At 39.2% G+C, this 16,310-nt stretch overlaps 1 protein-coding gene across 1 annotated transcript in view; it reads left to right on the top strand.

Moving 5' to 3' along the window:
- The window catches only part of LOC133659762 (complexin-3-like), an 11,875-nt gene extending 1,910 nt beyond the window's left edge, over window positions 1-9,965 (top strand). The window contains exons 2-4 of the mRNA XM_062062471.1: window positions 3,028-3,274; window positions 4,937-5,020; window positions 9,510-9,965. Of these exons, the coding sequence (XP_061918455.1) occupies window positions 3,038-3,274; window positions 4,937-5,020; window positions 9,510-9,713 (525 nt within the window). The 5' untranslated portion in view covers window positions 3,028-3,037 and the 3' untranslated portion in view covers window positions 9,714-9,965. The remainder of the gene's footprint in view (window positions 1-3,027; window positions 3,275-4,936; window positions 5,021-9,509) is intronic.
- The last annotated feature ends 6,345 nt before the right edge of the window (window positions 9,966-16,310 follow it).

The following is a 16,310-nucleotide window of genomic DNA, read 5'->3' on the forward strand; positions in this document are numbered from 1 at the left end:
GAAACAAGTTTGGTCACGCAAGTTAGTGCAAATTTACACAAATGTTCGCAAATTCATGAAAATTCATGAAAATTTGCGCGAATTCATGCGAATTTAAGCAAATTCACGTGAATTCAAGCCAATTTATGCAAGTTAGCGCAAATTAACACAAATGTTCCTAAATTCAAACAAATTCACGCAAATTAGCGCAAATGAACACAAATGTTCCCAAATTCATGCAAAATCAAGCAAATTCAAGAAAATTCAGGCAAATTCGAGCAAATGTTAGCAAATTCACCCAAGTTAGCGCAAATGCACACAAATATACGCAAAATTTGTGCAAGTTAGTGCAAATTCACACACATTTTTGCTAATGCAAGCAAATTCAAGAAAATTCACGCAAATTATCACAAATGCACACAAATTCATGCAAGTTAGCCCAAGTTCACGCAAATTCAAGCAAATTCATGCAAGTTAGCGCAAATCAACACAAATGTTCCCAAATTCATGCATATTTAAGAAAATTCGAGCAAATTCACGCAAGTTAGCGCAAATGCACACAAATATTCGCAAATTCACACAAATTTGTGCAAGGTAGCGCAAATTCACACACATTTTTGCTCACTCATGAAAATTTTAGCAAATTTACCCAAGTTAGCGCAAATGCACACAAATATACGCAAAATTTGTGCAAATTTGTGCAAGTTAGTGCAAATTCACACACATTTTTGCTAATTCATGCAAATTCACGCAAATTAGCACAAATTCACACAAATTCATGCAAATTCACGCAATGTAGCACACGTTCACGCAGATTCAAGCAAATTCACACAAATTCACGCACATTGAAGCATCTTTGGTCACGCAAGTTAGGACAAATTCACACAACTTTTCCCAAATTCGAGCAAATTCACGCATGTTAGCACAACTTTCCACAAAATTTTAGAAAATTCATGGACATTTTTGAAAATGTATGGTAATTTTAGAAAATTCATGCACATTTCTGCAAATTCACGCAAATTCACGCAAATTCACGCAAATTCACGCAATGTAGCACAAAGTCAAGCACATTTGGTCACGGAAATTCTTGCAAATGTACGCAAGTTAGCGCAAATTCAAGCAAATTCATGCAAGTTAGCCCAAGTTCACGCAAATTCAAGCAAATTCACGCAAGTTAGCGCAAATCAACACAAATGTTCCCAAATTCATGCATATTTAAGAAAATTCGAGCAAATTCACGCAAGTTAGCGCAAATGCACACAAATATTCGCAAATTCACACAAATTTGTGCAAGGTAGCGCAAATTCACACACATTTTTACTCACTCATGAAAATTTTAGCAAATTTACCAAAGTTAGTGCAAATGCACACAAATATACGCAAAATTTGTGCAAATTTGTGCAAGTTAGTGCAAATTCACACACATTTTTGTTAATTCATGCAAATTCATGCAAATTCACGCAAATTCACGCAAATTAGCACAAATTCACACAAATTCATGCAAATTCACGCAATGTAGCACACGTTCACGCAGATTCAAGCAAATTCACACAAATTCACGCACATTGAAGCATGTTTGGTCACACAAGTTAGGACAAATTCACACAAATTTTCCCAAATTCGAGCAAATTCACGCATGTTAGCACAACTTTACACAAAATTTTAGAAAATTCATGGACATTTTTGAAAATTTACGGTAATTTTAGAAAATTCATGCACATTTCTGCAAATTCACGCAATGTAGCACACGTTCAAGCAGATTCAAGCAAATTCACACAAATTCACGCACATTGAAGCATGTTTGGTCACGCAAGTTAGGGCAAATTCACACAAATTTTCCCAAATTTGAGCAAATTCACGCATGTTAGCACAACTTTACACAAAATTTTAGAAAATTCATGGACATTTTTGAAAATTTACGGTAATTTTTGAAAATTCATGCAAATTTCTGAAAATTCACGCAAATTCACGCAATGTAGCACAAAGTCAAGCACATTTGGCCACGGAAATTCTTGCAAATGTACGCAAGTTAGCGCAAATTCACAAAAATGTTCGCAAACTCATGCAAATTCACGCAAATTCACACAAATTTGCGCAAGTTAGCGCAAATTTAGACAAATTCACGCAAATTTGCGCAATGTAGCATTAATCCACGCACATTCAAGCAAATGACTGCAAATTCACGCAAACTGTGCAACTTTTCCCAACCCATATTTTGGGTAATTATGTTTTTTTTATTTTACCAACTGTCAGAAATATTGAAGTGTCTAATAAGACTAAAGTTACTTTTTTTGTGTGAAAATAAAACTCTCTCAACTCAGACCCTGTGCAGCGCTGAGCATTCTGGGTAATTTGCTTTGCCGAGGCGCAGCAATCAACAACATCAACATTTCTTGTCTGATATTCTCTTTGTTTTGTTGGAAAAATGTAAAAACTATTTAGAAAATGTATAAGAAAACTGTCAAAGGAATCTTTGGTGATGGCTTATTCTATGAATGTGTCTGGAAAAAGTCACATGTGACGTATTTTCCGGACTATAAAGCCACACCTGCTAAATTTTAGGGGGAAAAAAGTTTCCATATATTAGCCACACCCATAAGCTGCAGATATATACGTTGTAAAATGAGTTATTTACACAGAAATATTCTGTAAATTTTTATTTACATAACTTAATTGTTTCCAAAGGGCGTCTGTAACAAGGCAGTAAAACGGCTGATCAAACAAAACAGAAGCTCTCCATTCAGCTAAACAGACTCAATAACTCCACGGTTTTGGTAAATTTACTGAGGAACTTGTGAAAGTGAAACAACACAAACCACCGACACTGGTAAACGTGTTAGCATAGTAGCTAATGCTAACGACGGAAGCTGTATTGGAAGAGTGGTCAGGACCCAGCAGCTTGACTGCTCTCTGCATACGCGTTAAAATGTTGCTAGTCAGTTTGCAACCAACCGAGCAGTTAGCGTTGTCACCACCTGGGCTATGGAGGGTGAGGGTGAGGGTGAGGGTGAGGGTGCTGGTTCACACGTGTGCTGGCTTGTGTCTCAGGGCCGTGGTCATGGAGTCCCTGGGCAGAGTGAAGAAGTCCCTGCGTACGCCCGTCAGGAAGCTGACCGGCTGCCTGGGAGGTCTGAGGGACAGGAAGTTGTGCGGCGGCAACAAGAGAAGAAGACGCGGGGGAGGAAGAGGAAGAGGAGGAGGACCAAGCAGGTCGGCGAAAAAGCCTCCCTTTGGAAAAACTGACACCAGGCGTCCAAGTCGCTCCTACCAGGCTGATCTGGACAAGCAGAGGCGAGTAGATGGAACACAACACAACACACTCCACACCACTAGGTGGCATGAACACAACACACCACTAGGTGGCATGAACACAACACACTCCACACCACTAGGTGGCATAAACACAACACACTCCACACCACTAGGTGGCATGAACACAACACACTCCACACCACTAGGTGGCATGAACACTCCACACCACTAGGTGGCATGAACACAACACACCACTAGGTGGCATGAACACAACACACCACTAGGTGGCATGAACACAACACACCACTAGGTGGCATGAACACTCCACACCACTAGGTGGCATGAACACAACACACCACTAGGTGGCATGAACACAACACACTCCACACCACTAGGTGGCATGAACACAACACACCACTAGGTGGCATGAACACAACACACCACTAGGTGGCATGAACACAACACACCACTAGGTGGCATGAACACAACACACTCCACACCACTAGGTGGCATAAACACAACACACTCCACACCACTAGGTGGCGTGAACACAACACACCACTAGGTGGCATGAACACTCCATACCACTAGGTGGCATGAACACAACACACTCCACACCACTAGTTGGCATGAACACTCCACACCACTAGGTGGCATGAACACAACACACTCCACACCACTAGGTGGCATGAACACTCCACACCACTAGGTGGCATGAACACAACACACCACTAGGTGGCATGAACACAACACACCACTAGGTGGCATGAACACAACACACTCCACACCACTAGGTGGCATGAACACAACACACTCCACACCACTAGGTGGCATGAACACAACACACCACTAGGTGGCATGAACACTCCACACCACTAGGTGGCATGAACACAACACACTCCAAACCACTAGGTGGCATGAACACTCCACACCACTAGGTGGCATGAACACAACACACTCCACACCACTAGGTGGCATGAACACAACACACTCCATACCACTAGGTGGCATGAACACTCCACACCACTAGGTGGCATGAACACAACACACTCCACACCACTAGGTGGCATGAACACAACACACCACTAGGTGGCATGAACACAACACACCACTAGGTGGCATGAACACAACACACCACTAGGTGGCATGAACACAACACACCATTAGGTGGCATGAACACTCCACACTACTAGGTGGCATGAACACAACACACTCCACACCACTAGGTGGCATGAACACAACACACCACTAGGTGGCATGAACACAACACACCACTAGGTGGCATGAACACAACACACCACTAGGTGGCATGAACACAACACACCATTAGGTGGCATGAACACTCCACACTACTAGGTGGCATGAACACAACACACTCCACACCACTAGGTGGCATGAACACAACACACTCCACACCACTAGGTGGCATGAACACAACACACAGATCAAGTATGTGGAAATGTGTGAAGGACATGTTGTCTATCCACACTGTGGATAGACAATATGTCCACACTGTGGATAGACAACATGTCCACACTGTGGATAGACAACATGTCCACACTGTGGATAGACAACATGTCCACACTGTGGATAGACAACATGTTCACACTGTGGATAGACAACATGTCCACACTGTGGATAGACCACATGAAGTGTTGTGTTTGCTGTTAGAGTGTTGACATGTGTTTGTTTGGCAAACAGGAAGCTTGGTGAAGACAAGAATGCTAAGAAGAACAGTGAGAGAGCAGCAATGAGAGCTCATTTCAGGAGGAAATATCATCTTTCTGAGGTCAGTGGGAAGGACATCAGTTTACATAATGACATCATTTTAGATAATGACATCATTTTAGATATGGACATCATTTTAGATATTGACATCATTTTAGATAATGACATCATTTTAGATAATGACATCATTTTAGATATTGACATCATTTTACATAATGACATCATTTTAGATAATGACATCATTTTAGATATTGACAGCATTTTAGATAATGACATCATTTTAGATAATGACATCATTTTAGATATTGACATCATTTTAGATAATGACATCATTTTAGATATTGACATCATTTTAGATAATGACATCATTTTAGATAATGACATCATTTTAGATATTGACAGCATTTTAGATAATGACATCATTTTAGATAATGACATCATTTTAGATATTGACAGCATTTTAGATAATGACATCATTTTAGATAATGACATCATTTTAGATATTGACATCATTTTAGATAATGACATCATTTTAGATAATGACATCATTTTAGATATTGACATCATTTTAGATAATGACATCATTTTAGATAATGACATCATTTTAGATAATGACATCATTTTAGATAATGACATCATTTTAGATAATGACATCATTTTAGATAATGACATCATTTTAGATAATGACATCATTTTAGATAATGACATCATTTTAGATAATGACATCATTTTAGATAATGACATCATTTTAGATATTGACATCATTTTACATAATGACATAATTTTAGATAATGACATCATTTTAGATATTGACATAATTTTAGATAATGACATAATTTTAGATAATGACATAATTTTAGATATTGACAGCATTTTAGATAATGACATAATTTTAGATAATGACATCATTTTAGATATTGACATCATTTTAGATAATGACATCATTTTAGATATTGACATCATTTTAGATAATGACATCATTTTAGATATGGACATCATTTTAGATAATGACATCATTTTAGATAATGACATCATTTTAGATATTGACAGCATTTTAGATAATGACATCATTTTAGATAATGACATCATTTTAGATATTGAAATCATTTTAGATAATGACATCATTTTAGATATTGACATCATTTTATATAATGACATCATTTTAGATAATGACATCATTTTAGATAATGACATCATTTTAGATAATGACATCATTTTAGATATTGACATCATTTTAGATAATGACATCATTTTAGATAATGACATCATTTTAGATATTGACAGCATTTTAGATAATGACATCATTTTAGATAATGACATCATTTTAGATAATGACATCATTTTCGATATATGACATCATTTTAGATATTGACATAATTTTAGATAATGACATCATTTTAGATAATGACATCATTTTAGATATCGACAGCATTTTAGATAAGGACCCCGAGGCGTTCCCAGGCCAGCCGGGAGACATAGTCTTCCCAACGTGTCCTGGGTCTTCCCCGTGGCCTCCTACCAGTCGGTCGTGCCCTAAACACCTCCCTACGGAGGCGTTCGGGTGGCATCCTGACCAGATGCCCGAACCACCTCATCTGGCTCCTCTCCATGTGGAGGAGCAGCGGCTTTACTTTGAGCTCCCCCCGGATGACAGAGCTTCTCACCCTATCTCTAAGGGAGAGACCCACCACCCGGCGGAGGAAACTCATTTGGGCCGCTTGTACCCGTGATCTTGTCCTTTCGGTCATAACCCAAAGATCATGACCACAGGCAAGGATGGGAACGTAGATCGACCGCTAAATTGAGAGCTTTGCCTTCCGGCTCAGCTCCTTCTTCACCACAACGGATCGATACAGCGTCCGCATTACTGAAGACGCATCATTTTAGATAATGACATCATTTTAGATAATGACATCATTTTAGATAATGACATCATTTTAGATAATGACTGTAGTATTTGCATATCAGTGCCATTTGATAAAAGCTAAAGGCACGTTTCTTTTGTTTAAAAAAAGGGCAAATGTGATGTTCACCAGAACGTAAGGTATTTTATTTTGAAGTCACGTTGCTAGACAGGAAGTACGCGGAGTGGAGTTGCTACTTGACTAGGGATGTATGCCAGTTAGGAGGTGCCGCTGATGCGTTGCTATTAAAGTTACTAATTCAAGGAACAAACTCTCATTATTTCTGCAGTCACCATCCTATCCACTTTATTTATATAGCACATTTACCCAACAAGAATGTTTCCAAAGTGCTGCACAGCCAAGTTAAAAACAATATTAAAAACAATATTATGCTACACCAATGACTCAATAAAAACAAAGAATAAATGAATAGAAAACCAATACAGAGACAATATGAAAAATAAATATGATTAAAAACGATTTTAAAGGGTAAAACTAGGGATGTCCGATAATGGCTTTTTGCCGATATTCCGATATTGTCCAACTCTTTAATTACCGATACCGATATCAACCGATACCGATATCAACCGATATATGCAGTCGTGGAATTAACACATTATTATGCCTAATGTGGACAACCAGGTATGGTGAAGATAAGGTACTTTTTAAAAATGTTTGTAAAATAAGATAAATAAATTAAAAACATTTTCTTGAATAAAAAAGAAAGTACAACAATATAAAAACAGTTACATAGAAACTAGTAATGAATGAAAATGAGTAAAATTAACTGTTAAAGGTTAGTACTATTAGTGGACCAGCAGCACGCACAATCATGTGTGCTTACGGACTGTATCCCTTGCAGACTGTATTGATATATATTGATATATAATGTAGGAACCAGAATATTGATAACAGAAATAAATGGGGGGAGGGAGGTTTTTTGGGTTGGTGCACTAATTGTAAGTGTATCTTGTGTTTTTTATGTTGATTTAATTTAAAAAAAAAAAAACAAAAAAAACCAGATACCGATAATTTCCGATATTACATTTTAACACATATATCGGCCGATATTATCGGACATCTCTAGGTAAAACCAATTAAAACAGTAAAATAGACATCCAAATTTATTTAAAAAAACCCCACAGAGGACAACAGAGGACAGAATACCACACAACTCACGTAGTGTTAAAAGCCAAAGAATAAAAGTGGGTCTTAAGACGAGACTTAAAACACTCCACTGTGGGAGCAGTTTGAACATGGAGGGGCAGAGTGTTCCAGAGTTTAGGGCCGACCACAGAGAAGGCCCCTGTCTCCCCTGGTTTTAAGTCTGGTCCTGGGCACCACGAGCTGGAGTTGGCTCTCGGACCTCAGAGCGCGCGCAGGAGTGTACATTTGGATGAGGTCCGAGATATACTGAGGTGCCAGGCCATGTAAAGTCACCATGATGCAAGAACATTACAATGACATCATTTTAGATATTAACATCATTTTAAATATTGACATCATTTTAGATAATGACATCATTTTAGATATGGACATCATTTTAGATAATGACATCATTTAAAATAATGACATCATTTTAAATAGTGACATCATTTTACATAATGACATCATTTTAGATAATGACATCATTTTAGATACGGACATCATTTTAGATATTAACATCATTTTAGATAATGACATCATTTTAGATACGGACATCATTTTAGATATTAACATCATTTTAGATAATGACATCATTTTAGATAATGACATCATTTTAGATATGGACATCATTTTAGATATTGACAACATTTTAGATAATGACATCATTTTAGATATGGACATCATTTTAGATATTGACATCATTTTAGATAATGACATCATTTTAGATACGGACATCATTTTAGATATTAACATTATATTAGATAATGACATCATTTTAGATAATGACATCATTTTAGATACGGACATCATTTTAGATATTGACAACATTTTAGATAATGACATCATTTTAGATATGGACATCATTTCAGATATTGACAAAATTTTAGATATTGACATCATTTTAGTTATTGAACGGGACAAGCGGTAGAAAATGGATGGATGGATGGACATTATTTTAGATATTGACAACATTTTAGATGTTGACATTATTTTAGGTAATTACATCATTTTAGATGCTGACAACATTTTAGATAATGACAACATTGTAGATAATGACATTTGGGGGGGGGGGGGGGTTACCCACATATGCGGTCCTCTCCAAGGTTTCTCATAGTCATTCACATTGACGTCCCACTGGGGTGAGTTTTCCCTGCCCGTATGTGGGCTCTGTACTGAGGATGTCGTTGTGGCTTGTGCAGCCCTTTGAGACACTTGTGATTTAGGGCTATATAAATAATCATTGATTGATTGATTGATTGATTTTAGATGCTGAGAACATTTTAAATAATGACATCATTTTAGATGCTGACAACATTTTAGACAATGACATCATTTTAGATGCTGACCACATTTTAGACAATGACATCATTTTAGATGCTGACAACATTTTAGACAATGACATCATATTAGATGCTGACATCATATTCAGATGTTTTGGTGCATGCAAAGCAATACTAAATGAGTCCAGTTGTGTGCCCCTCCCCCTCGCGCCCATATAAGGACGCCAAGGACTCGGACCACCTGAGGCGTGTTGGCGGCAGAGTCCCGCTCCCCCGCCAGCTGTCCGAGCTGGTTTGTCCCGCCAACAAGACCAAGGACGAGGACTTCAGCCTGCTCGACGCCTTCCAAGGCCTCAGCTTGGCCAAAGGCAGCAAGTCAGCCCCGCCCACACCTGCGAGGGGGCGGGCTTGTCAAGTCATGTGACCCACATTGTTTGTCCTAATAGTCCTAATAGTTTTGGATTGTAAATCTATGCACTCTTTTTTTCAATCAGTCTTACTTTTTTGTACTTGAAATGTGATGATAGGCGTATTGAGTACACAAGTCAAAAGTCACAAGTCACAGTGTCAACTCAACACTCAACTTCTTGTGACTCCTGTACTGACCTTTCTGTCACATTCTTGCAATGTATTATTTGCTCAAAGAATTGTAATAAAACTATTTTATAACACATTACAAAATCTCCTTCTTGTTGCATGGATATATATATATATATATATATATATATATATATATATATATATATGTGTGTGTGTGTATGTATGTTTTATGTATGTATGCATGCCAGCAGATTATGTTAATGATGCAACTTCCTGTGTGGAATATTCCACTTTGTTCAGTAATAGCAACAATTATAACAGTAATAATAACAAAAGTAATTGTAATAATAATAAATTAATAATAACAAAAATAATAGTAACTATAGTAACATAAAAATGATAATAATAATAGCAATGATAACATTAATAATAATATTAATAATGGTAATAATAACAATAGTAATAATAATATTAATAATAACCATAATATTACTAATAAAAACAATAGTAATAACTTTAATATTGATAATAATAATAATAATCGTAATATTAATAATAGTAATAATAATAATGTGTTTAAGCAACTGAGGAATGTAAGCAATCTGGAATTTGACTAAACTGTTTTTTTGTTTTTTTTTAGAAAATAAAAGTCAAGCATGTGAAGGACAAGAAATGTAAAATATCAAACATTTATGAATGATATTTCATGGTCAAGTCTCTTTTTAGGAGGGAGAGTCAAACAACAAATGCCATCTTTCCAGTGTCTTTCCAGAGCCTTTTTTGAACAAATGTATTCAAAACACAGTCAAGAAATGTGCAAGATGTCTAAAACTATTCTCTTTAAAGTCCACCTCATCCTAAATACACACATTTTAACACCATCCATACTTCATGTGATGTCATCCATACTTCATGTTGATGTCATCCATACTTCATGTGATGTCATCCATACTTCATGTGATGTCTTCCATACTTCATGTGATGTCTTCCATACTTCATGTTGATGTCATCCATACTTCATGTGATATCTTCCATACTTCATGTGATGTCATCCATACTTCATGTGATGTCATCCATACTTCATGTGATGTCATCCATACTTCATGTGATGTCTTCCATACTTCATGTTGATGTCATCCATACTTCATGTGATGTCATCCATACTTCATGTGATGTCATCCATACTTCATGTGATGTCATTGATACTTCATGTGATGTCTCCCATACTTCATGTTGATGTCATCCATACTTCATGTTGATGTCATCCATACTTCATGTGATGTCTTCCATACTTCATGTGATGTCTTCCATACTTCATGTGATATCTTCCATACTTCACGTTGATGTCATCCATACTTCATGTTGATGTCATCCATACTTCATGTGATGTCTTCCATACTTCATGTTGATGTCATCCATACTTCATGTGATGTCATTGATACTTCATGTGATGTCTCCCATACTTCATGTTGATGTCATCCATACTTCATGTTGATGTCTTCCATACTTCATGTGATGTCTTCCATACTTCATGTGATGTCTTCCATACTTCATGTGATGTCTTCCATACTTCATGTTGATGTCATCCATACTTCATGTTGATGTCATCCATACTTCATGTGATGTCTTCCATACTTCATGTGATATCTTCCATACTTCATGTGATGTCATCCATACTTCATGTGATGTCTTCCATACTTCATGTGATGTCATCCATACTTCATGTGATGTCATCGATACTTCATGTGATGTCTTCCATACTTCATGTGATATCATCCATACTTCATGTGATGTCTTCCATACTTCATGTGATGTCATCCATACTTCATGTGATGTCTTCCATACTTCATATGATGTCATCGATACTTCATGTGATATCTTCTATACTTCATGTGATATCTTCCATACTTCATGTGATGTCATTGATACTTCATGTGATATCTTCGATACTTCATATGATATCTTCGATACTTCATGTGATATCTTCCATGCCACTGATGCGTGTGAAATGTCGTCAAAAATGAGCAACTTTCAAAGTTTCAGAGCAACTTTAATAAGGAAGAAAATAGGAAAGGAGTGAGTGGTCTGCCACCTGCTGCTGCTTTATAAGTACTGCACCCCATACATCGCTTTTTATTTGGTGACAACAAGCCAAAGAAAAAGCCAACATTTGTCAACATAAAGCAACTTACCCACGTATAGTCTCCGAGGCGTGTTGGAGAGTGTCCAGTAACAAACGTGTCCGCATCGCTCCACTTACGGTGTCACCGTTTCTCTGGAATTATTACACTTTGCATCAGTCCATCTTGTTTGTTTTTAGTTACCATGGGTGCTTATTGTTTCCACCTGTCTCTGATTGGTGCTCGGGACGCTCACCTGTTCCCCGAGCACTAATCAGAGACATTATTTAAGCCTGCCTTTGCCGGTCAGTCGGCCTGACTTCATTGTTTGCTTCATGCAACAAGTTGCGTGAGTACTCCTTGTCTTTTGTATATGCTAAGTAGTAGCCTTAGCTTCGAGTGCGATCAGCACGTTGTTCTGTCGGCTTGTTTTCTGTTTTGGCACTTGTTGGATTTTTTGAGAATAAATCATGTTCATACCTGCACGTCCTGTCCTGAGGGGTCCGTTTGTATGTAGCGTCAACATAGAGCAACTTAGGCGTGTTCGAGAGTTTCCAGTAACAAACGTGTCCGCATCGCTCCACGTAAGGTGTCACGATTTCTCCCGAATTATTACACATTGCATCGGTCCATCTTAGATGAGCTCGGACCCAGCGAAGCGTTTCTGGGTGTTGTTGATAAATGGCTGTGGCTTTGCATGGTAGAGTTTTAACTTGCACTTACAGATGTAGCGACCGACTGTAGTTACTAACAGTGGTTTTCTGAAGTGTTCCTGAGCCCATGTGGTGATATCCTTTACACACTGATGTGGCTTTTTGATGCAGTCGCGCCTGAGGGATCCAAGGTGCGTAATATCATGGCTTACGCGCAGTGATTTATCCAGATTCTCTCAACCTTTTGATGATATTATGGAGCGTAGATGATGAAATCCCTAAATTCGAAGCGTTTCTGGGTGTTGTTGATAAATGGCTGTGGCTTTGCATAGTAGAGTTTTAACTTGCACTTACAGATGTAGCGACCAACTGTAGTCACTGACAGTGGTTTTCTGAAGTGTTCGCAAGTGTTCACATAGTCTCCGAGGCGTGTTGGATAGTGTCCAGTAACAAACGTGTCCGCATCGCTCCACTTACGGTGTCACGATTGCTCTCAAATTATTACACTTTGCATCAGTCCTTCTTAGAGGAGCTTGGGCCCAGCAAAGCCTTTCTGGGTGTTGTTGATAAAAAGCTGTGGCTTTGCATAGTAGAGTCTTAACTTGCACTTACAGATGTACTGACCAACTGTAGTCACTGACAGTGGTTTTCTGAAGTGTTCGCAAGTGTTCACATAGTCTCCGAGGCGTGTTGGATTGTGTCCAGTAACAAACGTGTCCGCATCGCTCCACTTACGGTGTCACGATTGCTCTCAAATTATTACACTTTGCATCAGTCCTTCTTAGAGGAGCTTGGGCCCAGCAAAGCGTTTCTGGGTGTTGTTGATAAAAAGCCGTGGCTTTGCATAGTAGAGTTTTAACTTGCACTTACAGATGTACCGACCAACTGTAGTTACTGACAGTGGTTTTCTGAAGTGTTCGCAAGTGTTCACATAGTCTCCGAGGCGTGTTGGATAGTGTCCGGTAACAAACGTGTCCGCATCGCTCCACTTACGGTGTCACGATTGCTCTCAAATTATTACACTTTGGATCAGTCCTTCTTAGAGAAGCTTGTGCCCAGCAAAGTGTTTCTGGGTGTTGTTGATAAATGGCTGTGGCTTTGCATAGTAGAGTTTTATCTTGCACTTACAGATGTAGCGACCAACTGTAGCCACTGACAGTGGTTTTCTGAAGTGTTCCTGAGCCCACGTGGTGATATCCTTTACACACTGATGTGGCTTTTTGATGCAGTTGCGCCTGAGGGATCCAAGGTGTGTAATATCATGGCTTACCTGCAGTGATTTCTCCACATTCTCTGAACCTTTCGATGACATTACGGAGCGTAGATGATGAAATCCCTAAATTCGAAGCGTTTCTGGGTGTTGTTGATAAATGGCTGTGGCTTTGCATAGTAGAGTTTTAACTTGCACTTACAGATGTAGCGACCAACTGTAGTCACTGACAGTGGTTTTCTGAAGTGTTCGCAAGTGTTCACATAGTCTCCGAGGCGTGTTGGATAGTGTCCAGTAACAAACGTGTCCGCATCGCTCCACTTACGGTGTCACGATTGCTCTCAAATTATTACACTTTGCATCAGTCCTTGTTAGAGGAGCTTGGGCCCAGCAAAGCGTTTCTGGGTGTTGTTGATAAATGGCTGTGGCTTTGCATAGTAGAGTTTTAACTTGCACTTACAGATGTAGCGACCAACTGTAGTCACGGACAGTGGTTTTCTGAAGTGTTCGCAAGTGTTCACACAGTCTCCGAGGCGTGTTGGATAGTGTCCGGTAACAAACGTGTCCGCATCGCTCCACTTACGGTGTCACGATTGCTCTCAAATTATTACACTTTGCATCAGTCCTTCTTAGAGGAGCTTGGGCCCAGCAAAGCGTTTCTGGGTGTTGTTGATAAAAAGCTGTGGCTTTGCATAGTAGAGTTTTAACTTGCACTTACAGATGTACCGACCAACTGTAGTTACTGACAGTGGTTTTCTGAAGTGTTCCTGAGCCCATGTGGTGATATCCTTTACACACTGATGTGGCTTTTTGATGCAGTCGTGCCTGAGGGATCCAAGGTGTGTAATATCATGGCTTACCTGCAGTGATTTCTCCACATTCTCTGAACCTTTTGATGATATTACGGAGCGTAGATGATGAAATCCCTAAATTCGAAGCGTTTCTGGGTGTTGTTGATAAATGGCTGTGGCTTTGCATAGTAGAGTTTTAACTTGCACTTACAGATGTACCGACCGACTGTAGTCACTGACAGTGGTTTTCTGAAGTGTTCGCAAGTGTTCACATAGTCTCCGAGGCGTGTTGGATAGTGTCCAGTAACAAACGTGTCCGCATCGCTCCACTTACGGTGTCACGATTGCTCTCAAATTATTACACTTTGCATCAGTCCTTCTTAGAGGAGCTTGGGCCCAGCAAAGCGTTTCTGGGTGTTGTTGATAAATGGCTGTGGCTTTGCATAGTAGAGTTTTAACTTGCACTTACAGATGTACCGACCAACTGTAGTTACTGACAGTGGTTTTCTGAAGTGTTCCTGAGCCCATGTGGTGATATCCTTTACACACTGATGTGGCTTTTTGATGCAGTCGCGCCTGAGGGATCCAAGGTGTGTAATATCATGGCTTACCTGCAGTGATTTCTCCACATTCTCTGAACCTTTTGATGACATTACGGAGCGTAGATGATGAAATCCCTAAATTCGAAGCGTTTCTGGGTGTTGTTGATAAATGGCTGTGGCTTTGCACAGTAGAGTTTTAACTTGCACTTACAGATGTACCGGCCAACTGTAGTCACTGACAGTGGTTTTCTGAAGTGTTCGCAAGTGTTCACATAGTCTCCGAGGCGTGTTGGATAGTGTCCAGTAACAAACGTGTCCGCATCGCTCCACTTACGGTGTCACGATTGCTCTCAAATTATTACACTTTGCATCAGTCCTTCTTAGAGGAGATTGGGCCCAGCAAAGCGTTTCTGGGTGTTGTTGATAAAAAGCTGTGGCTTTGCATAGTAGAGTTTTAACTTGCACTTACAGATGTAGCGACCAACTGTAGCCACTGACAGTGGTTTTCTGAAGTGTTCCTGAGCCCATGTGGTAATATCCTTTACACACTGATGTGGCTTTTTGATGCAGTCGCGCCTGAGGGATCCAAGGTGTGTAATATCATGGCTTACCTGCAGTGATTTCTCCACATTCTCTGAACCTTTTGATGATATTACGGAGCGTAGATGATGAAATCCCTAAATTCGAAGCGTTTCTGGGTGTTGTTGATAAATGGCTGTGGCTTTGCATAGTAGAGTTTTAACTTGCACTTACAGATGTAGCGACCAACTGTAGTCACTGACAGTGGTTTTCTGAAGTGTTCGCAAGTGTTCACATAGTCTCCGAGGCGTGTTGGATAGTGTCCAGTAACAAACGTGTCCGCATCGCTCCACATACGGTGCCACGATTGCTCTCAAATTATTACACTTTGCATCAGTCCTTCTTAGAGGAGCTTGGGCCCAGCAAAGCGTTTCTGGGTGTTGTTGATAAAAAGCCGTGGCTTTGCATAGTAGAGTTTTAACTTGCACTTACAGATGTAGCGACCAACTGTAGTCACTGACAGTGGTAGTGAATTATTGTGGCCATTCCGCTATTACCACTCCACTTCAACATTTTAAAGACAGTTCTGTGTAGTACTCTGTGTACTCATGGTACAAATACTAGTGAGTACTTTGCAAGAACTTCA

This window comes from Entelurus aequoreus, linkage group LG11 (assembly GCF_033978785.1).
Source record: "Entelurus aequoreus isolate RoL-2023_Sb linkage group LG11, RoL_Eaeq_v1.1, whole genome shotgun sequence".
Lineage (NCBI taxonomy): Eukaryota > Metazoa > Chordata > Actinopteri > Syngnathiformes > Syngnathidae > Entelurus > Entelurus aequoreus.